Below are 27425 nucleotides of genomic sequence, written 5' to 3'. Positions count from 1 at the left end.
GGGGCAGCTCCTTTTATTATCTATAGTGCGAACTTAATTTATAATTATACATCATACAACAAGTGGCTCTGTAAAAATATCTCACAGAAGATTCCACAAGTGGCAAACTGCATTTTTAGAGTTTAGTTTTCTTAACACCAAACGGCCACAAGGTGGTGCTCTTCTCCTGATAATTGATGCCCTTGTTTGAGTTTGACGTGACATTATGTTTAATTTCGTCGTAAATATACGAGGATATTATGGACTGCATGAAACTGTCGTTAGCAAGAAGATAGTAATGCAAATACATAAACTAGCACGTATATTGTGTGAGTTATAAACAAGCATATAATTATAGATAGACTATATGTAATTGTTTTACATTAATGCATCAAACCTGTAGATTAAAAATACCATTATTTTGAACAAAAACAGATAAAGATCAATCAATGAAATATGATGGGGCTTATTTTACATTACATAAATTGGTAATCGACAATTAACAACTAACGACGCATCCAATCCCAAAGGATCTTTCTGTCCACTGAGCATTGCCAAATCCTATTTTGTCAAACAAACGCCTTTACATTATTTTTGCCTGCTGGAACTGTTTTCGAGTAAAAGATGTATGATTGAAAATCATGTATACAATTCTAATTCAGACATTTGACCTCAAACCAAATAATCTGCATTTGCATTTTAAAAATGTATATTGGTATGTTTCAGTGTTGTTTCCAGTTCTTAAGAAATGTTTTGTCATTTTGTATCAAACACACGCTCTAATTTCAGTAATCAAACAAGGCACCAGCATATGACAATAAAATATCTATCTCAATAATAATTTCAAAGAAATTAAAACATGAATTCGGGTATGACTGTGTTTTATATTTTCTTCTTTTGTTTATTTCAGTAAATTTGAAGCTCACAATCTGTTCTCACTGAAATCAGCAGGGGCTTTATTTTGAAACCAGATACCGGAAATTGTATCGTTACATTTTCTAACTGACGACGATTTCAGCGGAAAAACCATACAGGTGCTACTGGGTTAAACGTGCGTAATTTGCGTTCTTCATGCAATGCATCTTTACGATATCAATGCATGCCGTTTGGCGCAAAAGGCAGAAGCGCGCGGGTACAGCGGGGTGGCGCGCACGCGGAAAACCGTGCAAGTGGGGCATGCATACACTTTAACCCCGCAGACCAACAAGCTGCTGTAGTCCGTAGCAGATCCACGGCCAAACGACGTCTCGCTTTTTCTGCAATAGCATCACTGGAGCTGTAGGAGGTGGCCTTTGGGGATAAAAACAAACGCACAAATCTCTCACGTGAAGAGGCAGGTGCATTTTCGCCTCGTCTTTCGTTTTCATTTGCCATCTGATATTCGACCGCAGTGTGGGATATGCAGCCTCTACTTGACAGATGTGTGGTACCAGCGCCACATCTGCAGCCTACAGGTCTGTATCGTATCGCCGGAATCAATTTGTGCGTGTCGTGCATGCTACGAACAACATTCAGCATGAGCCGTGAGATTAAATTACCCGACACACCAAAAAAGCCTCAAAGACCACGTCGCGCTGCGTTTACTGCCTCTGAACAGCTTTCTAGTGCAAAAAATGTCCGAATTATCTGCAGCCTGTTATTATGATATCATCTGACTGTTCATGTGCCCCCTTGCACAAATCTGATGACCATCACAATTATTTCTGCTCGCTCGTCTTTTGTCACTGCAGTTCAAGCAGTCCAGTGATCTATTCATTGTTGAGAAGTCACAGCATCTGAGCTTCTGTTCCCTGGATCTCTTGTTTAGAGTGGGTCTCCTCCCTACCCGTTGCTGATCTGCTGTGGTCAGCTGAGGAGAACTGAGGCTGCAAACCTCAACATCATCATCATCATCACCATCATCTCCCAACATCTGCCACTTCAAACGCGTCGAAGCAAGAGGACTTTCGGGGTGATCAAAGAGCAGCAGCAGTGACGGAGCACCTGTAGAGGATGACTCCACGCTCGCGTGAGAGCAGCGTGAGACAACTGAGGAGCATCATATTATTCGCCCCCCCCATCCCCCATTCGAGCTTCATCTCTTCTCTTTTTTGGGTCCCGGCGCTGATGAAACAGTTGACTGGCAGGGTGGCAGCGCTGTGGTAGCCCTGGAACGCAGCAGACACCTCTGAGGGGATGGCTCGTCCGGGATCGGGGATGCTGTTGCCCGTCAACGGGCTGGGTTACCCCCCTCAGAACCTGGCCAGGGTGGTGGTGTGGGAGTGGATGAACGAACACGGGCGCTGGAGGCCCTACAGCGCAGCGGTGTGCCACCACGTGGAGAATGTGCTGAAGGGGGACGCCCGGGGAACTGTAGTGCTGGGGCAGGTGGATGACCAGCTCTCCCCATACGTCATCGACCTGCAGTCCATGCACCAGTTTCGACAGGACACAGGTAAGAGCCGCATCCATTTCCTGTCTATGCACACGGCTGATGTTTGGGGGGGGGGATGATTACCCAGTGTTTTTTTTAAAGATCTGCAAGAGTTCATAAATAATTCATCTTTGGCTGTCCTCAACACAAATAATCACATCGGGGACTGATTAAGACGGAGTCGGCCTTGATGTGGATGCAACACAAATGTTGTGTGTGGCTTTCAGGGGAGGGAATGAATCCTGTGTGTCCCGTTCTGCTTTAGGACTCCTGTAGATGAGACACGGGTTGAGCTTAGAGGTGTTGCAAGAAAAACCGAGATTTATTCATTAAAGGGTGTCTTTTCGCAGCTTCTGGAATGCCATGACCTTCCCTGAGGTCACCTTGTTGGAGGGGCTTTGCATTGAATTGGCAAATAAGTGCTGTAGGTCAGTGCAACGCCCCTCACTCGTCTCTTCTGATTGTATTCATCAAAAGTGTTGTCATTCCATTCACTGTACAAAATGACTGTTTTAGACTGTGCTCTTTACCCAATAACTCTTACTTTATTTGACTCCAAGTGTATGATATATTAAAACATTTATTGAAGGGATATTTCACTAGACCTAAACTACCAGGGGGCTAATTGAAGCGTTTGTATGTGAAATTTGGGTTCCAGAGGAGAGCACGGGACCAACATAGACGTGGGATTAACTACCTGGCCCCAACATGCTACCAATTTAACCCTTTGCTCTGTTGATTGTAATTCTCTATGATGACTGCTGCCTTTTGTAAATGATCAGCAGCTATGGATGATTCTCAGCTCCCTGAAGTATTCTAGTTAGGTGTTTTGGTTTTCCCCCCCCCCCCCATTCTTCATTAAGAAATAATGTTGTTTGGAATGGTGAATACGCGGAGTCGTATGTCACGTCAGTACGTCTTCATAAGTGTCAGAGTTTTAGACAAGTGTAAAAGCCGCATGGCTGGATTCCTGCATTTTGTGTGGGTGTTTTCCCCGAGGACGGGACGTCAGACGGAGCAGCACGTGTTTCTGGGGTCGACTGGCAGCGAACTGAGCCCTTTGTCGGACATTACCACGGCGTTTATCGCTCCTCGTTGTGCCGTTCACTGCCACGTCTTCCCTCTCGGCCCGGAGATAAACCTGTCACCGTGTTGCCTGATGGACAGCAACGTGCTGCCTCCTCTTCCTCCTCTCTGCGTGTGTGTGTGTGTGTGTGTGTGTGTGTATAGAGACGCGTATCCTGTCCCCAAACAGATCCCTACCTGGGCCACAGCCATCGACCCCGATCTCCCATGAGGCCTAGCTCCCAGGCTGTGTAGATGTTGTCACACCGCTGCTCACGCCAAGGGTGTAAGTTTGTTTTAGCGTGCATTGCGATGCATCTGTTTCGCACCAGATGTTCGCTATTTGCGGGTCACCCCGTAGCCACTCGCTCCGTCGCGGGCCGCGGGGAAGCCCATTTTGTCTCGGAGCCTGTGATCTCGTCCTCCGAGGTTTTTTTTTTTTTTTTTTTTTTGGCAAAAGCTGGGAGTGTGAGTGTGCTTGGTGTCCCCTGCGTATTTATATGCTCTCCTGTCTTTCACATCTGTGAGTTTGCTGATGGAGGTGCAGACCGCCTGCTGTCCCTGCAGGGCTGTGTGCGGGGGTGCTCCTCCTCTGTGGGCTCGGGGAGGAGCTCCTGTGGGTGGGCGGCAGGCAGAGTTACTCCGACTAATGAGACGGCAGCTTTGGTTTATCGCCATGGTTCCCTCTAATCAGAGCTTCACAAGCTCAACGCAGTACGCAGCACAGGCCATGTGGGAGGGCTCCTCTCTGTGCGGAGCGGCCTAAACGCATCTGTATTTCATCAGAGTGGAGTGGAGTCCATAATAAGACCACTGGCTAGAACACCAGTCGGCGGTGAAGTGGTGAAGCCCAGTGCTTTATATACACAGTATGAGCGAGGCCTTTGAGGCTCCTAGTGTGGATGAGTATCTGGCTGGAGGCAGGGAGAGAATTGGCTGCCGGCCAGCCAAAGGCGATCGATCCGTTCTCCTCCCCGGGGGGGGGGGGGGGGGGGGTTTGAGCCTCCTAAACACTGCTGTGGACTGATCCCCTTTCACTTCACCCACTCCCATAGCAAAACACATGGGAGCATGTGCCACCTCTCAATCATACGCCAACACTTGTGGCCTTTCTGATGGATTCCAAACTTTACACATTGAAAAGGAGACGCTTCAGAAGACTGACACCAGCTGTTAATCAGCTGAGAGTCGGCTTATTTCATAGTTGTTTGTCCCGTCTTTTATTAAAGTGCTTTCTACTTTGTTCCCTTACCCAGTGTGTTACTGTGTTGTGATATTAATCAAAATTGTCAAAGGGATTACAGCTTGATTTTTTTTTTTTTTTACTCTTAAATCGCTGATGTTTTTCACCACGATTGTGGCCTGTTGAAAAAGGGAAACATGTCTTTGCTTTCATTTCGTAGGCGATACAGGCTGTGACATCTAGTGGCGCACCACAGAAGTTGACTTTTCGTTTCCTAGCAACGCCGGCCCACAGATGTCGGCCAACTGCCGCCAAGGGAAACACCCACCGGGCTTGAAATGTATTATAATGATACTATTTTCATTTAATAATAGCAGCAGTATAATTATAGTTACTTTTATATTTTTCTTCTTAACTTGAACTCAACTTCAGATCCAAGAGACTGAATATGGTGTGCAAGTGGCCCGTTGCTCGGTGTGCGCGGTTTAGAGATGGCCCGTGTGTGGCTGCACAGATAACCCCTATCAGCGGCTGCTGGCTGCCGGGTCGCCGTGGCGGGGGCCTTTGTCTGTTTTGCTTCCACAGGCGTGAGAACCTCCTCTCCCCTGGCTCATTTCCCTCCACTAACAGCCGTCCCCGACTAATTGCATTGGAAAACACCAGAAAACAAAGAAGACATTGTCGTGTTCTCACGTCTGTTTTCGCCTAAAAAGCTGACAAATGACAGTAGCTGTGGTTTTCCACGCGGCCTGGAAACTGCAGATGGTTCGATTGCTTTAAGTGCTCCTCTTGAATGTAGTTTAGCATGTAGTAAATGTGTGTGTGTGTGTAGGCAGGGGGGGGGGGTGGTGTGTGTGACTGTTTTGGTGGTCTGTGGGAGAAAGCTGTGAGAAATAAAAGGATTCCGGCTACGTACGTGCAAAAAGGTCAGCGCTGACTGTGAAATCCATCCTGCGTCAGAGGAAAGCAGAATAGAATAAGGGTGGAGGCCGAAGGCAGATGCGTGAAGACTGAACACTATTTGGGCAAAGCAGACAGAACCAGGCGCTTTTATTCGTGTCCACAAGTGGGGCACGCAGCACCGCGGTGATGTTTGCAGAGATATTTAGCGATGTTCTTCCAAGACTTAGATATTTAGGTGCTTTTGTACTCGATGCATCGCTGCAGTGTGAGCATTACCTTGTAAATAGATATCAATCAATTGATCAAGACCTCATCTAAAGTCACGAGACTAATGAATAAGTTCTTTTTCTGCTAGGGCTTTTTGTGTGATTGGTCAGTGAAGGTCTCAGCCATGCCGGTGCTAAGGTGTTGCTGTACACACGGGTCCATTTCAGACACCAACCAGCTGGCTGGATGCCACTTGGATGTCGGCAGGAAAGTGACCGGAGCGACGCTGTGGGGAGGAAGGGGGGGGGGGAGTTAACAGAGGTGAGGAGGGAAGGGGAAGGGAGGGAGAGCTGGAGCGTTTTCCTGATGGAAAGTGACAGTCAGTCAGGGTGGAGGAGAGGGGTGATAATAACACTGAATATACCCTGGGCTTTGCACTTTCACTCTCTCACGCATGCAGCTTATGGCTCGTTGCTGGGAAGTGAGTTTCTTTTCAATTAGAAATGAATCTGTTTTAAGTATTTGTCAATTGAATACAAGGGGCACAGGCAGATTTCCTTCAAGCTACTGGAGTCCAAAGTAACCGCTATAGTCAGCAGCCAGCATAATAAATATTACACTAGATTTGTTGTTTATCCTGACACCGCATGTTGGAAAATGTAACTCAAACAATGACTTACCCTTTATGGAGCCAAAACGCAAGCCGTGGCAAGATGACACATTTTAAGAAATGTGCTTTTACTTATTTACTTACCTACGACAAAAAAAATATTTTCCTTATTTTTCCAATCTGTCGATTCTGTTTTCACATTTAGTCTGTGAAAAAAGCGTCATATGGGCCATTAGTCATATGAATGTTATGTTCTTAATTTGCTAAATCATTTTTTCAGCAATTATTAAATACGTTGTTTTGTTTTAAGCTGCTTTTTCCTCTTCATAGCCCGGGTTTTTTTTTTTGATGCTCTGCGTCCATGTCCTCATAGAGTCACAGTGATTGGCAGGCTGGCTGAGCGTTGGTAGCAGAAGCCTCTCTTCACGTCTCCTTTTAACTTCTGATCCAGCGAGCCACTACTTTAACTTCCAAAGTGCATATCGGACTCTTTCATCTGCTTCAAAGCTTCTCTCGGGGCTGCTTGCTTATCAGGCCGGTCAGGCAGGTCAGCCGGATCGCTGTCGTCAGCCTCGGGCCCATCAGCCTCCGGGTGCATGAATAAATATGAGGCGTCTTCCTTAAACCGGTTAAACGATCCCCTTATCTCCTGAAATGTCGAACTGTCTAGGATTATGGATGCTGTAGCAAACGGGGTGTCTTTGATCTACGTGTATGGTTAAAATGTACAGAATGCATCGTTTTGACTCTGACCACACTGACGGATTTCAAACCGCCAGCGGGTGCAGAGATCAAATCTCAGCTATAGCTTGATGATTCTCTGTGAAATACGAAAACAGCAGTGCTGGACTTCTTGTTTCACTCATTTGACATAAAAACGCACCTATAGCCCACTTTAGTGCAGATGGCAGGATGACAAATTACTCAAGGTAAAACTGGGATGGCTTTCTCGAAAGCATTGTTGGTGTTAAGACAGTCAGTGTTCCAGCGTAATGGCCCAAAAAGATCTTCCTAAACCTTGAACACTCAGGCAAGTCACATCTCTGCTATGAGCCTCTGAATTATCAAGTAAGCAAACATAAAAAATACTGCAGCATAATCAACCTCTCTCCTTTCCTGTTCTAAGATCAACATGTTCCACTGACTTTTCCCGTTAAAATATGGTTAAACACACTCCCTCCAGCTGAGCTTCAGGTCTTTGAGATAGCCCTTAGCATGTGTCATTTGGGTTGTGTATAGCTCTAAAACCAATAAACCCTGCTAATGAGTGCAACATAGATTGAAGATTGACCCTGGTGTGTTCTTGAGCAATTAAGCTTTCCCGGAAAACCATTGATTTATTCGCCCTACTTCCATATACATTATGTATGTGTACAGCTATAGGAGCCTCGACAGGATGAAATCACCCACTTTGAACTGATTCTACACAACCTTTCATAATGATGCAACATCAAAGTGACAAAAAATAAGTGTTCCCTCATTACATGGTTTGCTATACCTATAATAATATTTCAGCAGCACTCCTTCACCGCTCCTTATTACAAGAGGATTGATGACGTCTGAAAAGTGAATTTGGTTCCTAAAATCTTAAATCTTAACTGTCAAGGTCAGCTCTTGGCTTAATAATAACAGCTCATTGGGAAAGAGAGGTTGTGTTTGTAATGGATGAAACATTACTGTGGTCTGATGCCCCCTGGCCTTTTTACACACATTATTAGCCCCCGTCCACTTTACTGCTGATCAAAGCTGACCCACGTAGTCTGGCAGAGAGACAATTGACTGTAACGTAGCCAGACGTTTCCTCTGATAAGGCCTGAGAGTGTCTGACAGCCCTGAGGTGGGTTATAAAGGCCTGTCTCAGCAAACACATTCATGCCGTTCATCCCAAAGAGTCAGTCCCCTCTGTCACATGATATCCTGAGCAATTTTTCTCTCCAGGTGCTTCCGAACAGCCTTGATGCTTCGATTTAATTCTATTTATCAATAAAAAATACCCAGAAAAAAGTTGTATTGTCTGTGTATATACTACTACTAATAAAACTATTTATATTGCATCCTTCAAAACAATACAAATTACTCTTTATTTGTTTGATCAGAAGACCCTTTATAATCTAAAACACATCATTTGTATATTATATCATATGTATATGATATTATATATTCACAAAACCGCCGACATGTCCTATGGTTGAGATCAGAGTCAGAAATGCATGATGTCGTAGTGCAGAATAAACGATGAGGTAATCATGCAGAGACTTCTCCCTCTATCTACAATCTCACCTTATGCTTCCTTTGCGAAATTCCGTCCAATTTTCCAGTGCAGGGGGGGGGGTTTGGACGCGCACCTCATTGAGTCCAATGGATTCCCGGTGCAGTTATGTAGCAGCAGGCGTCGCGTGGTACGTGTTGCAGAGGTCATTTGGTGACGAAGCGCGTGAGCTATTCCTCAAAGTGTCTTCGGACGTGGTGCGGCCATCAATCAGCTTTCCACCGAGCAGGCAAAACGCTTTTACTGATGCACAATCTGTCGTGTCTGGTGGCTGACATGAGATATTGTGTTGCCACAGATGAATACCACACCATGTTGGGGTGTGTGTTTGTACGTGTGTGTGTATGTATGTGCGTGTGTGTGTGTGTGTGCAGCACTTTCTCTTGTATTAAAAGGCCGCAGGAGTGATGCTGTCTGCGGTTCAAGGTGAGCTGCTTTAAGTGTTGTGTTGCGAATCAGTGGCAAATATAATGGCAATATTAATATTGACATCACATTAATATAATTCTATCAATATTGTGTACATTCCGATGTTGATACGGCGCAACATATGCAACAACCTACATGTGATTCACGATCGCTCTAAAACAATATCAACAGTTTCCTCATCTAGCTTTGGGAAAAAGTAAAGCAGACTAAACAACCCCATGCTGCAAAAACACAACTGTGAAAAGATGATATTCACACAAAAGCCAGTTCATAAAGATGTGTTTCAACAAGTGATTTAAAAGAGATTACTACTTCTACGAGCCTTATCTCTTCCGGCAGGTCGTTCCAAAGCCGAGGGGCCCTGGCGGCAAGACGGCACCTAAAGAATGTGTGAAAGAAGAGAAGGTTTAAATATTTGAGATTCTTCTAATTTGAAGAAAACGGAAAGGCAAAACTTTTGCGATTTGTGGTTTAAAGAGTAAATGTGAATGAAATAATACTGCCAGCTTTCCTGCTGTCGACTTTATATTTACTGATACAGGACGGAGGCCACGGAGGGAAAACTAGGATTTCTGATTTTGAGTTAGAGAGCAGAAAAATATGTTGTGCCATCCAACAGTTGATATGTTGGATGGTTATTTTTATTTGACACAATTCACACTAATTATTTCGCACTCTGAAAGCCAAGGGAAACCGTGCCTTTCTTCCTTCACGTGAATTACTACGATTCATAATCACAGTATGGTCATAAAAAAACAGGTCCACGCAACATGAATCAAGTAGTACCCATTATTTACATGCTTACATACATCAATTATTTATATCCATGTATTATTTATTGATTCAATATTTTGATATAAATTGTTGATTTGGTGGCTGTTACGGGCATTGCATTTTTTTTTAAAGACATTATGCAGCACTTTTTGGCAGCTGTGTGCTCAGATTGGACTGATGCCAGAATGAGAAATCTCTCCCGCACCCCGGCGCACCAGGGCATCAGTTGGCAGCTGTCAGGCATCGGAGGAAATGCTGCGATCAAATAAAAAGCCTATGAAGTGCATGACGTCTAATAAAGCAGGCAAGAAACCCCCCCAAAAAATTGCAAACGTAATACCTTTTATAAATAGATTTTGAAATTTGGTCAAAATAAGGTGTCTACACCGTTCTACATTTCTTTTCATCTGCTGTTGTTACTTAAAGAGATGAACATTTCGTTCTCCATGTGTGGAGGACCTCTTCTCTGCTAACAAGGAGCTTGTTTCACGGTGACTCGGACACGGCTCCTTAACAGTGCTGGCCTGTGTCATGTGTAACCAAGGCCGCAGGTTTGTGCCAGAGTGTGTGTGTGTGTGTGTGTGTGTGTGTGTGTGTGTGTGTGTAATGACGTGCCCGGAGCTGTTCCTCCCTCTCCATTGCCCTGGTGACGACGCGCATGGTGCCGACGCGCTAACGAGGTTCCTGCAGGACGAGGATGAGGTTGAAGTGGCGTGAAGGCGGAACTCACGAGGCCAAACTCACCTCTGCGGCGCTCTCGCACACTGTGACGTGGGCCGATCGCACACACACGCCAAGCCAGTCCGAGGGCACCCTCCGGCGGAGCCCAAGCGCCCTCAGCTGAGGACATCCGCGCTGTCACAACGTTGCTCCAGAGTCCGTTGCTTCACTGCGGTACAGGAGCTGGCAGGTGGACAAGACTGTAACTCAATTTCTTTTTTGTTTGTTAGACCCAGTAACTGCAAACCGTGCACACTGTGCGTGGCCAGTTCCCCGCGCCGAGCTGTGGGCGGGTTTGAAGGGGCCGGGGGGGGTGAGGACAGTTGAAGTTGAGCCGTATTCTCACCACTTTGTCTTGCTGGCAGCGAAATGGTATCACATGGGGCCGGTTTTACTGCAGTGTTCACTTTCTAAGCTCAGGCAGAAGTGAGACATCCTTGAGACATCCTCCTTCCTACGTCCCTACTCCCATGATAGTTCTTATTATTCTTATTCTCCCTCCTCTCGGTTGCCCGGCCCTTCTTCTTCATCCCTGTCTATTCCCTCCGCCTTCCTTCCTCTCTCTTTTTCACCCATCTCCCCTTCCTTCCGATTCCCCTTTTCTCTTTCATTCTCCATCCTTTCTTTCCTCCCTTTTGTATCCTCATCCCCAGTGTCTTCCCCCTGCCTCCCAACCAGGGGCAGCCCCCCCCACCTTCGCTTTTGTTCATCCATCACTTTCGCAGACAAAGGGGACGAGGACGCTTCAGGGAGTCCAAGTGGCTTTTCACTAGTGTAGCTGCTTCTAAATAACGGCAATCTGTGAAAATGAAGGTGTCGTCTCCGTAAAGAAATGAAGCTTTAATGTGTGATTTTGTGAGCTTAGAGCTGGGGAGCTGCGATATTGTAACGCATAATGCTGCTAAACCAGCTAAATGCCAGACTGTCATCATCATTATTACGGTCTCTGATCTCCCGAGCCTTTGCTAATGAGCAGGTAATATTCTTACACATCTCTCAGACTTTGATATACAGGTATGACGTCGCCCTTTGAGCACAAGAGGTGTTGAGTTCATCTTTTTTCTCGTAGGGTGTAGCGTCAGATGTTTTTTAGCCAGATGTTTTCTCTGTTTGTTATATATTTTTACCTCGGCAGTCTTCTGTCTCCTCATTGGGTGTGGAGGCCTTTTAGGAGATGAAAGTGCTTTTTTCAAGCTGTTCTCTGGGGTTTATGTGAAAACATCAAACGTGCTTCAATTATTTTATTCCGCCATAGTGTAGAATTTATTAGCATATTTATTGTGTGTTTTCTATTAATTTGTAACACATTATTAGGGCTGTATTGTATTATAATTCATGGTCTTTGCCTCTGCGGAAAGCTTTGCTGCTTTGTAGGCCCTTTGTTTGAACAAAAGTTGAACATCTATGAAATGAAATGAAACAAAAAATCTGAAAAACTAATCTCCAGCAAATAGTGTGTTGACAGAGGTGGGCTTAAAGGAGGCTGTATTCATTGTAGCTGAAACCTGAGGATGAGGTGCAGAAAAACGGAAACATGTTTCTCTAATGAGACATAAGGCATTACTGCAGATCAGAGAGCTTTGTTAATTTCTTGAATATCTGTCAGAATGAATTCTAATCCGTCATCAAGTATAAGTAACAGATTCATTTGAATAAGGGCTTTACAATTGCAAAAAAATGCCTAGTTGCAATAGTTTGCAATACTCATGGAAAGTCACGGTTAACTCTTTGATCTTCCATTGTGACAATTGAGAGGTAAAAAGTAGAGGCACGATGTTTGCATTTCATAGAACATGCGTCTGCATGTATTCAAACGGCCAGAAGCAAAAGTTAAGCCAAACGATTGTGAAGGCAGTTTATTCACAAAAGGCTGAATTAATCCACAGCTTTGCCACCGACTGCGAGGCTCTACTTGGTTTGAGCTAAATGCTTATGTCAGCATAATGACATAGCAAGTGTGCTCATGTTTAACATGAATAATGTTTACCAAACATCAAAGAACCGGCTGCTTTCAGTGGACACATGGGCACCTTTTTAAGACGCTCTTAAAAAATTGGTACGCCCACCCTACAATTAAGAAAAACTATTTATTCCATTACTATATTTTTGTATTGTGTTTTTACTATTTGCACTTCACCTGTGTTGTTGCGGGACCAATGATTCCCCCAATTACTTCCAATAACAGGCATTCAGTCTGCTTGAGAGAGTTTACTGCCAATATAACGAGCAACATAAAGTGTTATCAGGTAATGTAAGACTAGGATGAGACCAATGCTTTGGTATCCTGTACCGAGTTCAAATAACAAAAGTGAAAAGCTCAGATAGGAATTGTTCCTCTTTGTTGTTATACATCGCAGATTAGTTAGCCTTGAAAGCTACTGGATATTTAAATCTAACTGTTCTTTCCATTGAAGCCGTCCTGCAAACAGACCTCATGTCTGTTTATCTATTTAAAGTGTCCCAAATGCAAAATAATGTATGCAACAAGAGTGTGTTTAGAGAAGTGCAAAAAAACTGGTTTTAGTCATCCGGGTGGAGCTCTTATTAGGGATATTTTTGGCAAAAAAGATATGAAAGGTAGCTTGAGATATCCTGATGTTTATTTGTCAAGCTATAAAAACAATGCACAATATTGCACTTTTCCATAATGCCTCCGAATAGTATTGTCCTATTTTTACCAAAGAAGGCTGATTGGACTCTGCACATTTGTTATTTTATTAGTTCTGTTGGATAGTATTCTGAAGAGGAAACCTGTTCTCCAGCAGATATCATAGATTAGCGAGCTACCTTTCAGACAGCATATGATGCCCGGACCTGTTACTGGCCTCGCTCCTTCTGTAGTTAAAAAAGAAAGATGTTCACAATGTCTTAATAGACTCAACACTGCCTCGGGGAAATTGATGATGCTTGCCAATTATAAGGATATATTTTAGAGGTCGACCCGGTAGCTACGCGTCCGCTGCTCCCCCCGCGGCTGCAGTGCAGGGAAGAGCATCGAACACAAGCTAATGTGAAAGAATCCTGGTCTCTGTCCAAGTGTCGGGCATTGTGTGAGAGCAGGATGGGGTCCGGTGAGTGACAATGTGGAAAATGTGAAGGCGGTCTCAGGAGGACGGAGCTGGTGAGGAGTCAGGAAAGCCTGTGGAGAGGAGAGGAGAAGCGAGGGGAGGGGGGGGAAGCAGGCGTCAGCAGCAGATGAGATGAGCGAGTGCAATGCAAGTTGACTCTGATGGCACTGTGCTTCAGGGAAAGGAATAGTAGGATTGTTCACATACAACCCCCCCCTCCCCCACCCCTCTTTCCTCCTCTCACTGCTGCCATGACGACAAAACGTTAGTGTTTTCTGTGACAACAAAGCCTGGATCTCATGCATTTTTAGCCACTGTTCAGGCATTACCTGTGGTAACACATCAGGTCACCGGCACTTTATATTAAGGGTCTTTCCATCACACTTTTCTGTGGGAGGAACACACTGTGTAGAGGGGAACAGTTTGACTCACTGGATGAGTTTGTGATGATAATGGCACATTTATTTGTATCATTTTGTATGAGAGTAGATCAAATTAATTAAATATAACACACACACAAACCTGTTTTTGTGCTTTAAAATCAAATTACATATTATGGCCATACTGTGTATGTTAAAAAATACATAATATTTGTGTTCATTGCATCGGTCAGTTCCTATCTACCAAAATAAACTACGAAGCAGCAGCCCTCTGAGGGCAGTTAAGGATGTTACAATTTAATGTTGTATATCCTTCCATTTAATCGAGTGATACAGAGAGGCCTTCCTTCACTGTCAGAGGACAGCAAAGCAAGGACAAGAATGCGCAGTGCTTCATGTGGAAAACACATTGCAGGTAGCGATGATGTGAGAGGGCAGCCAAGCTCACCCTGAACCTAGCGGGCCCTGTGTGTGTGTGTGTGTGTGACAGCGGGGTCAGAGCCCCGTGGCGAGGCCCGACGGGGCCGTACATCACACAGCTACGGCTCCACCGAGGGGGGGACCTCGCCCGGCGTTGGGTAATGACAGCTGGAGGACGTCGGGAGAAAGAGGCCACGGGAAATGAAGGGACGGGCAGGAACGATGGCCGAAGAAGAGCACACAGGGTCACGCAGGAAGTGGCTACTCTCGCTCGGTTTCCTGCTTGGAGGAGTGCAGAAGGTCAGAACGTGAACAATTCAGTGCTGCCTTCTCAGTGCAGGCAGGTACAGCAGAGTTTCAGGCTGTATGTTTTTGATAAAACTTCCCACGTGTTTTTCCTACTGCGGTCCCTGTTCAGCGACCTCTCCCTGCATACAATGCAAATATTTAGAATAGTTCTGGTTTGATTGTTTGTTTTAACTGTAACCATCCTATTCCAAGTTCTATATCCTGCAACCATTTACCTCCTTTTGGCAGGCCCAGTTTGTGCTCTGCATATGTATATTGGATTTTATTTGGATTTATTGGATATTCATGGATTTTTAGCCCTGTAATATTACCCTTTTTAGTTTTTTCAATACACTGTGACTCCGTGGTAGTACATGACAGCAACGAACAGGCTGGTTCTGTGAATGTGGAGTGAAGCTCTGACCTCGCCTCACTTTAACTACAGTGAAGAAATCTGCCTGGCGGACAACCATTCCTCCGAACCCACTGAACTGTTTACAAAAAATCTTTAAGCTGAACATATTTCATGCGTCAGCTCCATCAGAGCACTCCTGAACTATTACCAGCACTAATAAGCTTTCACGGAGAGGTTCTGCTAAGCTCTTCCCACAAAAGTTGTTTGTACAAAGAATTTCACATTTCTGCCAGGGAATAACACATCTCCACGTGCTCAAACATTTATGAAGCCCGTGTTGAACTTTGCCACTGAGTATACTGTGAAGAGCTCTGGCACTATTGATCGAGGCCAGAAACACTCATGTTGAACCTAATGCATCCCTCCGGAGTCGCAGTGATAAAAGGTTCAGGCGTGTGGGGAGCCTTCCGCAGTTATGCTAAAAGTACAGAGAAAATGACTTACTTTCGGTAAATCTGGAGTGTTTTATTCTGAAATCCATTAAGGGCCATCATTATAATATTCATTGTGGTCCTTGGAGAAAATGCAAAATCAAGCAAGCGAGCTGAGAGCAGTCATGGCAGAAAAGGTTGTGCATGGCTGACCAAGTGAAGACTCGAGAGACACAGGCAGCTGGCTCACCGAGCAGTCGTGTGTATTGTGTGTGTGTGTGTGTGCGCATGTGTGTGTGAGATTCTCAGCAGCTCCAAATAAAATTAGCCTTTAAGCCGAGCCCTTTAGCAGTAGTCTGCAGCAGAGATTCAAGGTCAGGGTGGCTGATTCTGCGGATGCGTTTTATTCTCCGGAGCCAGCGTCAGATGAGATGGTTTACCGCTGCCCGCCGACCGCTCTACCACGTTCCCACATCTATTCATCCTCTGCACGTAGTCCTGTCCCTCCATTATCACCCCGGTCCTCCCTGGCAGGGGAGTGTTCATCTACCCGTTAAATTGGGAGGGGGAAGAAGGAGGTCGGAGTGCCTGGATTCCCTTGCGGACGTGCAGCAGGGAGACGGATAGGCTCGGGCGTCCTGATTTCCCGTGTGACCACAGTAATTGTGTTATAATGGAGGTGGGAGCTGAGTGGCCATCAGGAGAGGTACAATGTTACGGCCTAGGCTTCCCCTGCTTTCCTGTCGACCATACTGAACAGTAGACTGCCGACGTAGAAGGCAAAGGACTATGGGTACGATGTCTGCATGCATAAATGCTCATGCATGAAGTTTTGCATCCAGATCGTCTCAGTCGTGGAGTCAGATGAGCGGAATCCTGTAACGACTGTGTTTGTTTTGTTGAACGTGAGAAAATCCAATCCCTTTTGTGTTCTGTAGGTGTTTGTTACTGAAGTTCCTGTTAAGTGGGAATTTTGTGGCACCTCACGACGAGTCAGATAGATTTCAAGTCAAGCAGTCAGAAGTTAAATCACCCCCCCAAAACTACTTGGACAACATTTTCCAATCAAAAAGAACGTTTGCTGTCTCAACACTTTAACTCACTTGATGAGCTTGAAACCGACGAAGCTTTTAAACAACATGTCAACTGAGATGAATTAAGGTTTTGTTGTCAGTTACACAATTATTCATTCACTTCATTCATTGTCAAATATAGTTGGCAATTTCAATGTCAGGGAACAGTGAAAGCAAAAATTGGATTATCTTATTTTCAAAGAATGGACAAATCCAGTGATTAAGATCAATTAAAAAGCCACTCACATTTGAATATGTAGTTATATGTACTATTTTAGCTTGAGACTTGTTGTGTATGAAAGATTTGGGAGGGAGAGGTTGAATTTAAATGCGCCATCCAGCTGCATCTAAATGTTGCAGTTTGAACGTAACGATGCATTGTTTTGTGGCTGTCCACACGTTGCCTCCTCTTGTCTGTCCTTTCCTTCCAGGGACCATGAGACCAGTGCAGAGGAACTTTTACGAGCCGTCGTCTGCTCCGGGGAAAGGCGTGGTGTGGGAGTGGGAGAACGACAGCGGCTCGTGGACGCCGTACGACATGGAGATCTGCGTGACCATCCAGAACGCCTACGAGAAGCAGCACCCCTGGCTGGACCTGACGTCCCTGGGCTTCTGCTACCTCATCGACTTCAACAGCATGTGTCAGACCAACAGACAGAGCCAGCGCAAGCGCCGCCTGCGGAGGCGCATGGACCTGGCCTTCCCGCTCATCATGGGCTCCATCCCCAAGTCGCAGTCCTGGCCCGTGGGGGCCAGCTCCGGCCAGCCCTGCTCCTGCCAGCAGTGCATCCTGGTGAACAGTACGAGGGCCGCCTCGAATGCCATCCTGGCGTCCCAGCGGCGGAAGCTCTACGGGGGGGCGGCGGGAAACCCGGGCGCCGCGGGAACGCTGGCGGCGGTGCGACAGAGCAACACCTTTGCCGGAGCGTCCCTCTGGTCGCCGACGTCCGCCTCCTGCGGCCCCAACAACGTCAACACGAGTGCGGGCGGCGGGCAGTCCAAAGCGGAGCAGGTGCAGCTGCCGCTGTCCTCCGCCAACTTCCCCTGTTCCCCCATAATGGCGTCTCTTTCGGCCGCCCACGGCCACCACGCCCTCACCATCAACGGACAGAACAACCTGAACCGGCCGGGCACACAGCGCATGTCCGTGGGCCCCGGCAGAGGAGCCGTCCCTCCGGGGTAATTATCCCTCATAGTTTTTATATGCACAACGCTCGCATTCTGCTGAGCTCACAGTTCAGCCGAGGCCATTGTACCATCCGAAAAAAGCCAAATGATGTGTCTGGATGCCTTCTTGTCTGCTTTGCACAGCCGTAGTGTCTTTCCTTCTCCACCTCCCTGTCGATTTCTCTGCTGAGTTATGACGAGTCGCGTTAGCATGATGATCGATGGATCTGCAGGAAAAAGCCTTTGGGTCGAGCGGGTTTTACCCAGGGAAAAAAACAAAAACAATTTTCACATTTGTGTCCGCCCTGGTTATTGCTGCCTGACGTAATGAGCTTATGTTGGCCCTGAAAGGCGTCTAATACTGTAGCACTTCTTGGATCGTCTCTGCTATGGACTGGTTGGTTGCAATGACGGGCAATGGGATAAGAAAAAACCGCTGCATGCAAAGCATGTGGACGTGTGTGTGTGTGTGTGTGTGTGTGTGTGTGTGTGTTTCATGGCGCGGGAATGTGTATGTCAGGCATGTGAAGCCGGCTCTGGTGGAGCCGTGGAAACCTATTTGCCATGGAGGCAGAGCTCGACTGAGGAAGAATGAATAATGGATCCAGGAAAAATGGGATCTTCAGCTGAGCGCTCCGACCTCGGAGCAAACCGGCGAAAGGAGGAAAGGTTGTGTGTGCAGCGTTGTAACCAATACCTCCCCTATACTGCTTTCTTTTACTAAAATGAACTCTACTGATCTAATTGTATTCCACTTGTTTCTTATCACTCATGGGGAGAGACATACTTGGTGCTTGTTTGAATAACACAGACGCATTCATTTTTTGTGGCCTATTTCTTTGTGGCAGTGAAAGGAAGCGAATATGGGTTTTTGCTCAGGCCGTGGCCTCGTTTTATAGAGCAAGCAGTGGGAAATGATGTCTGTTTCGTCTGTAGTTACAGAATTCAGTGAAAGCATGGAGCTATATGGCTAAATTGTAACTCTTTCACCTCTCGGCTCAAAAGGTTTTTTTGCGTAGACCGAGAGAGCGAGAACGAGGAAACACAGGAGGTGTGGAGGAGTGCGTCGGTTCCCAGGCGAGTGGCTTGACACACAGGATGATCGTGGTTAACATGCACGCAGCAGGACATGAGAGCACACACACACACACACACACACACAAACAAACCTGAAATGTGTGTTTACTCGCAGATTCCCACGAGCATGTTGCTGATGAAGGAACCTACTCAGAATGTTTCTCACATGCCCACACCCTAAAACAACTGGTGCAGGGTGTGGAGCAGATGCTTGGCACGCTTTTGCTCACATGAGTTTATGCTACTTTTTACAGGTGTATGTCTCCTGCAACGTAAAAGAAAACTCTTGCGTAAGACGGCGTATGAGCCAACACTGCACAGGATGTCATTAGATCGTGAAGACCTTTTTCATTTTAGAAGAAACCACTGGTCGTGTGTGTGTGCATGCGTGTGTGTGTGTGTGTGTGTGTGTGTGTGTGTGTGTGTGTGTGTCGAGGACGGGGGAGGGGAAGGGGGTTATACACTGCTTTTTCACTTATTACTGGGTTGAAGCAGCCCACTGTATTACCAACTGCCTTCCAATGATGTGTCTTACTTGCACTAGCTTCTATTGTAAAACATCAAAGTATGGCTAGATTTAAGATTATTTTCATTGGCTGAGCAGCAAAAGTGTTGCATGTTAGAAGGCAAACAAGAAACATAATTTCAGATAGAACAAACGCAGAAAGAATGTCACAAGATCTCTGGGGACTTTTCTCATTGAGTCAAACCACTTCCTCTTTCCATGTGCTCTGGTATTTAACTGAGACGTGCACTGCATTGTCTTCAGAGAAAAGGAATGGGTCTGTGTTTGCATTCTGCGTGTGTTCAACTGCTCGCCTGAGCGTTGGCTTGAGGGTTTGCGTGTGGAGTGCAGAGATCATTATCCCTCAGTAGGCTTCCGCCCCGCTCTGCTCTGGTGCTCACCACAAACTAGAAATTTATACGGAAATAAATGAATAAATCAGGAGAGCTTATATTGGTTTTCGGTATTGCTTATTATCGCAGCCTTTTAGGTGCATTCTGCCCCCCCTCTCCATCAGTGTAGCAGGCGTAAGGGTCCCGCTACTCGCATCAATATGCAATTAAGCACTGCTGGAGTTCTCTCACTCCAATGCCTCTCTCACTCTCTTTACATTGCATAATAAAAAGATGAGGAGATATGAGTCCTCTCTCAGTACTTCTTTAACCAGGCCTAATGTGGACTCTCTATTTGAGGATTCACATTGCTCTCAGTCTGATTGAGTCCTCACGCAGGCTGGAGATTGCCTTGGGAATGGAAGCAGAAGAATGAAGAGGGACAGTGACCCTCGTGCCTTGACCTGATTGGAGCCATAAATAATGTGGTGTTAATAGGTTATACGTTAGGTATATTAGGGCTTGATTCATCAGCTAATTGCATTGGTTTTAGGTCCGATAAATTATAGTATCTGGGGTGAAAATGACTGCTCTAAAAATGTCTTCTTTCTCTCTTCAGTAGTGCGCTACTGAGGGTAGCCAGGCTTAATGGACAGAAGGGAGCAAAGAGTGAACAGGGGTTGGGCAGGAGAAAGAAAAATGAGAATGAGAACTGGCGTAAGAAATGCAGAGGTGATGCGGTCCAATGTCGTTCCCTGAAGTAGCCTTGTACATCGAAATCCATTGTCAAAAGATCTGCTCTTATTTACAATGACGATAAATTATAATCATCAAATGCATCATTTTGTATGAAACTTTACAAGTTCATGACAATGGATTTTGATGTACTCCCAGTGGTGAGGATGATGTTTTTGGGAGAGAAAAGAGGGAGGAGCTAAACTGTCAGTGTTGAGAATTGTGAGCAGAGACTGAGGAGATGTGTCTCAAACCCCAACGCTGCAGGCCCAGCCAGGACGGATAGGGTCAGCGCCTCCAAAACGAATAAGTGAGGCGGCTGCTGCACAAATTCGACAGGTTCACTGCCTGGTAATGAGCATCGTGGTATAAGAGCAATATCTGCAGAGCACAGGTAGATAATCACATGCTTTACACAAATAATAAATTACAGGGCGATGGGAAATTGCTTGCAGAATGAAGACTTCTCTGTAAAAATAAACTATAAACAGGGCAAATGCATGGAATTGTTTTTTTGTTCAGTTTAAAATAAAATGATCATCAGTTGCTGCTGTTTCTTATTTTTTTCGGTGGCTCACCAATCACACAATATGCAGCTGTTTTATCCATATTGTATATTTAGTATTCACTCTGGCTGATTGCAAAATCTTTGGAAAGCAATAACGATGAAAAGCATTTGTAATTATTTTAGGCTTTTAGGATCCCTGGCAGATCCGCTGCGCTTACAGGAGCTGGTGCAAAGCGCGCAGGCCCATAATGAGATGGTGTTAAGGGCTCTCACGGTGTGGTGCCGTCTCATCCCCCCCGCCTCCTAATAAATATCATGTGTTTGATGACAATGCTTCCACCAAACAAGCCAAATGATGGCTTGTTCTCGTTGTGCGATGATTTGATTTTGATTATGGGGAACTCTTCCCCTGGGCAGCACGTGAAGTAGTTTTACAGTTTCTACTTTTTCACTCGACTTTTGGGTTATAAGGTGGACGGTTGGAAGAGTTTTTCCCTTCTTCTCTTTAAACATTTCCCTCCGCAGTAACGACACACCAGCCGATACTGGGACTCCGTTGAGTGAGTGGCAGCTAAATGTATTGACTGGTTAGTTTTCGTCACAAGCAGCGACTGCAGCACGCGAGTTCACGCGTTGGTTCCTCCGCTGAGGCTCAAGGTGCGAAATCACTCACACCGTAGACCTGGCATGAAACAAAATCCCGAGTCTTAAATGAACCCTGTTCCAGTTTCACACCCCTGACGCACACAACAGGAGTCAGCTGCTGGTTCACTGACGTGAGACTCAATGTGCTCTGCAATGGGACACGACTGCCTAAGGCCTCATGTTCTGTTATTGCACTGAGCTCATTGAAGAGCTGCCCCTGGCAGAGGAACAGAGACTCTCGCTAATATGAAGGCAGTCTTTCGAAGCAAATCTGGGAAACGCCTGAGAGCTGCAGGGGATCTCAGGCACTTCATGGTCAAAGAGCAGAGAGATTTCGAGGTGTGTGTGTGTGTGTGTGTGTGTGAGAACCGATATAACTAACCAGGGGCTCCCTCTGCAGTGCCCCATTTACACATGTTCATTTAATTTAACTTTACATTTTTATATTCCTGCTAAAGCTGTGTAGGCCATTGCGAATGTGTGTTGGGATGAATTTGGTAGTGGAAGAAAAATATGTAAACGCGGGGAGATTTGACTTTTCACACATCCAACTCACACCTGGTGCAATTGTGTTTGGCCGATGTGTTGCATTCTAACATGATTTAAAACAATATATCAATGCAACTGTAATTTTAATGAACCCAACATTGCCATCAAATGAGTTGTCACACTGTGGCTTACTTTTAGCTTGAGGAAAGGAGCTCCGCGGCTCTGTGGCCCTTTCTGTGGGATGCTGGCGAGAAAGAGACTCACTAACTTGTGCGCTCATATTAAAGCCTCAAGGGCTTTTGTGCACTGCTCCAAAGATCTGGAAGCGTGCACAAGTCAACCGTCTTTGTTGTCTGTTTTCTACCGTGAACTCCCGCCTCTTCAAATATCCTCCCCAATCTTCTGCAGTGCTTTGGACATGAGTCAAGATGTCTCAACCCGTTGCAGTTGTCTCCGTCTCCGTGGTGAAGCACATGTGACATTTTAACTGTTGGGGTTTTTCGTGGCACGAAGGTCAAAACGAGTTTCTGTTCTCAGCTTTGGCTCAACAGGCAATGGTGGACAATTAACTGCTCATTCTTGAGGTTATACTTCCCTTTTGAAAATGTTTTTTGTGTAGATCTTGATTTGATGGCCATTAAAGGTAAATTAAACGAAGGCATACTGTGAGCTAGTTGCCTTTTATGACCACCAGGTACCAGAAAACCCAAATCATAAAAGTATATATTTTTTTGTTCCTTGTAAAGAGTTCCTGCCCTCCCAGTGAAGAACCTTACTGGAACTGGACCCGTGCACCCAGCGCTGGCAGGTTAGTCAACATTCACTGTAAACGATCGCCTCAAAAGCCCAACAAATGAAGGCCTTTTAACGCCGATTGATCTTGAAAGACACTTGCCATGAGTGCTTCTAGCAATTTTGCATGCGTGTTTGTGTGTGTGTGTGTGTGTGTGTGTGTGCGCGTGCGTTTGTGTGTGTGTGTGCGCTGTCCGTACGTGTCAGGTATGACAGGTATCCTGATGTGCGCTGCGGGTCTGCCGGTTTGCCTTACTCGGGCCCCCAAGCCCATACTGCACCCACCACCCATCAACAAGAGCGACATGAAGCCTGTGCAAGGGATCAACGGCATGCGCCGCAAAACCAAGAAGAAGCACCTGAGGAGAGGTAAGGGGCGAGGGAATCTCGCGGCATAAACCTCACCCAAGGTCGCTCCGAAAAGAAAAAGGTCCTACGAAGTGTAATGCTGATTGCAATTTCAGGTTCATGAGCCCGAGCAGTGACGCTGTTACTGTAACAATGTTGTAGGCGTTGCATTGCATGCACGACAGGGGCAGATGTAAGGAAAGTAATTAACAAGGGATTCTTGTGCTGAGCTGGTTCGGGGGGAGGGGGGGGGTCGTAGTCAGAGAGACACTGGAGTATTTTCTTAATGTGCAGGAACATTTTGCCTTATCGGTCTCTGTTTTCTGTCCAGGAAAAGGGGCTTTTGATCCAAATAATGAAGCCATCAAATCTGCTGCCTTTCTCCTCCTTTTTTCCACAGTTTTCTCTCCTCCCACTCCTTCACAGCCCTGTGCCTCCCCTACTCTTTTTACCGGGACATTCCCGTCCGGTCTGTCTCTCTCCACTGCTCCCTCCGTTCCTTGGCTTTTCCTCAAATGAACAAACAAAGGCTCCAGGGAAAAAGAGGTTGCCTGTAACCGTATTAGGGGTGTAAGCCGTGGGTATGCTCTTAGCCATTACTAGCCTGGTTGCACACAGGGATTATCAGAGAGTGTGGGAAAGGCTGGGTTGGTATGTTCCAATTTGAAGGTGACCTCGTCTTCAGCAGCGTGTACACTACACTCACACTCATCAGAAAATAACGGGCTTCAGTTCAGCAAGTGCTGAAACTGATTTTTTTTTTCATACTTAGTTGCGGGTTGTGGATGCAAGTTTTCTCTTGGGATCATCTCATCCTCCTTATGCTTTGTTCTATTACAAGGCAAAAACCCAGAGGACGTGGTTCGAAGATACACAGAGAAGATTAAAGTGGTACCAGATGAGGTAAGAAGATGGAAAGAGAAAACACAGAGGTTTTGTTCCTGCCAAACAATTGATTGTGTCCCCCTTTGAGCCCCTGACTAAGTGGGAAGGTCTCATGAACACGCACTCATGTAGAATGGCAGCTGAAGTATTTTGCTCTGCTATTCCAGGACTGTACCATCTGCATGGAGAGGCTGGTCATGTCATCGGGCTATGAAGGCATCCTGCAGCACAAAGGCATCAAGCCAGAACTTGTGGGCAAACTTGGCAAGTGTGGACACATGTACCATCTGCTGTGCCTGGTGGCCATGTACAACAATGGCAATAAGGTGCGTAGAAGCTTGTGAGCCAGACGGTGTGGTGTGGTGTCACTCATGAGGCTCAAATTATGGCGAAGCATATTTCACCGCACTGGCAGATGATCAGACTTCAATACAGTTGTACACAGATGTGGACCTTACGCAGTCTTTTCTGATCAGTCATATCAGCCTTTACAGCAATGCTTTGTAAATTGATTATACAGCCGGCCCGTTTCAGTTCAGTGTTCTGGCATGAAATATACATGTACTGCTTGCTAATGCAGAAGAAGGACTAGAAGCAGATTTAATGAGTTACATTAAAGCAACTTTTCCAATATCAAAGCGAGGTTTTAATTAATATTTTAAAAAAAAGATCAAGTAGCAAAATTAATTCTTACACTATGTGTTTTTTTTTTACGACTATTGTTTGGAAGTACCTATATTTTAGCTTCTCCCATGCTATGGTATTCACAACATTGAAAAACATTATTTGAACATTTGAACAGCACCTTTCTAGAAACATTATTCCCAATTTCTCAACGAGAACCAGCATCTGCCTTTGGGACTTTGATTTGTCCCTTTACAGGTGCAGTAGACCTGCGTTTGGGTTTGTGTTTCTAGCGACCGGGTTTGTTCTCTGTCGTTCTTCTTGGTTCACGAGCTTGTAGCTTTTTGCTGTTTGATGCTGGGCAGTAAGCGTATAGTGGATTTTTTTTTCTTCGGTTTAATATTTGATTATTATCTGTTGGTTCATCACCACAAGCGAAAGCCTTAACATTATAAATGTGTCACTGGAACGCCATTGATATTACAATTTTGATGAGTGAAGCTTTATTTAACGTCATTCTTTAACACAACAACCTAAATGTCATTTGTAGTGATTGTTTTGGGACAAAGGCAAATAAATGAAAGACTGACATCTCAAAACGCAAATAAAACTGAAACGATCTGCATGGCTATATGACACTTTAGCTGAAGTTCTTTCATGACATTAGAATGTGTATTTTTTTTTTTTCTTCCATGCAGGACGGCAGTCTCCAGTGTCCAACATGTAAAACCATCTACGGGGAGAAAACAGGCACCCAGCCCCCCGGGAAGATGGAGTATCACGTCATCCCCCACTGCCTGCCCGGCTACCCCGACTCAAAGACCATCCGCATCGTCTACGACATTCCTGCTGGGATCCAGGTCGGAGCTTCACCAAATCCCCCCCCCCCCCATGCTGCTTTTGTGCCCTGATGTGTCTCTCTGAATCTGTGCCTTCACTCCAACTGCTTTGGTTTGATGGGCGGGTGGGGTGTGGTGCGTGTGTAAGTCTTTAGGGAAACGGCATTCTTAAAGAACACACATGCAGGTCAGAGATGGACTTGTATTTGTTTTTAAGGTTTTTGTCATTTCTAATTTAGTATATTTACCAAAAAAATAGATTCTTTTAAAATAAAAATGAAACCGATCAAATTATTATTTTTCTTCAGTTTGCATCACATTTGGCGTGGAAAGCGGAGCCCGTTTGGGTTGGTGAGATGAGAAGGTGGCATATTTCATTCTGACTGCACAGAGGAGCTTTAACAGAAACAATAAGCTGACCTTTTTCCGTCCAGGGGGGACGTGCTTAATGTCCCAGGGGACAGAGAATACTGGGCTGACCCGGCCACTCAGGTCAACTTGTACTCGCCATTTGAATAAAAGATGACGGCAAGCAAACATATTAATATCCACAACTAGCGGGTGTAATAAAGCTGGGAAAAAAATAGAATGCGCTGGAAAAGCAACATATTTTAAACCTCACGAGAAATACAGAACATTATTAGAACAATTTGTCACGACAACAGTAACTTCTTGTGTTTCCTTAATTAATAAGGGTGGGAGGTAATCCGGCCCATGTCGATGCATTAGATTATTTCACATTGGAGCGCTGCGAGCAACTTTCCTAAACATCACACTTGATGATTGATGATTGGATATTTACAGTACTGTATGTCGCGCGTTAGCATCGTGAACAATAAAGCTTTCCCAGTGGTTGCTGGTTGATCATTATTACCCAATAAAGTCCTAACTGGAAGAAGAGAAGGAGATGTAACGCTGGCTTTGCTCTCCCGTGTTTTTCACCAGACCAATGAGCACCCCAACCCCGGGAAGAAGTTCAGTGCACGAGGGTTCCCTCGTCACTGCTACCTCCCTGACAACGAGAAAGGCAGAAAGGTACGTGTAGAAAATGCTCCAAACAGCAAAAGCTACCTTGTTCAGTGAGTAGAATAGAATTTATTTATTCAGAAGAGGAAGCTCTTCTGCTCTTTCTGCAATCTGTGCTCACAAAAGTATTATTGTGCTTTTGTTCGTCCAGGTCCTGAAGCTGCTGATCATGGCCTGGGACAGGCGCCTCATCTTCACCATCGGCACGTCCAGCACCACAGGCGAGTCGGACACCGTGGTGTGGAACGAGATCCACCACAAGACAGAATTCGGGTCCAATCTGACCGGCCATGGCTACCCGGACTCCAACTACTTGGACAACGTCCTAACAGAGCTCTCTGCCCAGGGGGTCGGTCAGGACAACGTGTAGGGTGGGGTGGGTGGGGGGGTGCCCCCCTCCCCCGTCTCCTGGAGAACAGGACCCAGCATGACGGGCCAATAAGTAGCCGACAACTCTTTACTTCCCACAAACGAAGACACCCTGCGGAGGTGGTGGCACACGAGCGGCAGAAGCAAATTAACGTGGCTATGGTCAATATTTTGTTTCGTATAACATAAGGCACCCCACCCCCACCCCCCCCCCCCCCCGCCCCCCCGCTGTCTCTTGATTCCATGCCGTGAGCATGTTCTGTTCTTGCCAAATTTTTTTCAGAGGGTTGAAGAATAAAAAGACCGGGGGGACATTTCTGTCTTGGCAAATTGTATTTAATCCCTTTTTGATTCAAATTGAAGCTGTTCCGCTGCACTTGATGAGGGCTCATATTTCTAAATGGGTCCGTATTTGTAAATGCTGTATCCAGAATGCATGGCCCAGACTAACGCTGCATAATGACGGTTGGGCCACTATCTGCCTACTGGTAGTGGGCCAGGTTTCTTGTTGGATATT

General features: G+C 45.7%; 1 protein-coding gene across 2 annotated transcripts; it reads left to right on the top strand.

Annotated features, from left to right (window-relative positions):
- Positions 1–946: 946 nt before the first annotated feature.
- Positions 947–27121, top strand: dtx1 (deltex 1, E3 ubiquitin ligase). 2 transcript variants are annotated; one of them, XM_062562426.1, is made up of 11 exons: positions 947–1433; positions 1787–1987; positions 2095–2413; positions 16999–17746; positions 22772–22833; positions 23025–23186; positions 24007–24068; positions 24218–24376; positions 25373–25534; positions 26459–26548; positions 26691–27121. In XM_062562426.1, the coding sequence occupies exons 3-11, from the start codon at positions 2155–2157 to the stop codon at positions 26907–26909; spliced, it is 1923 nt and encodes a 640-aa protein (XP_062418410.1). In that variant the 5' UTR covers positions 947–1433; positions 1787–1987; positions 2095–2154; the 3' UTR covers positions 26910–27121. The 2 variants fall into 2 exon arrangements, with proteins under 2 accessions (XP_062418410.1, XP_062418409.1); XM_062562425.1 differs by having other exon boundaries at positions 1787–1998.
- Positions 27122–27425: the final 304 nt, after the last annotated feature.

Source organism: Pungitius pungitius, chromosome 5, assembly GCF_949316345.1.
Source record: "Pungitius pungitius chromosome 5, fPunPun2.1, whole genome shotgun sequence".
NCBI lineage: Eukaryota > Metazoa > Chordata > Actinopteri > Perciformes > Gasterosteidae > Pungitius > Pungitius pungitius.
This window is presented reverse-complemented; position numbering and strand designations above follow the sequence as displayed.

Excerpts from the sequence above, each read along its gene's own strand:
- dtx1 (XM_062562426.1), top strand. The coding sequence starts at position 2,155 with ATGGCTCGTCCGGGATCGGGGATGCTGTTGCCCGTCAACGGGCTGGGT. Across the intron at positions 24,069-24,217 it reads TTAAAGTGGTACCAGATGAG|GACTGTACCATCTGCATGGA; the intron begins GTAAGAAGATGG and ends CTGCTATTCCAG. Across the intron at positions 25,535-26,458 it reads ACATTCCTGCTGGGATCCAG|ACCAATGAGCACCCCAACCC; the intron begins GTCGGAGCTTCA and ends GTTTTTCACCAG.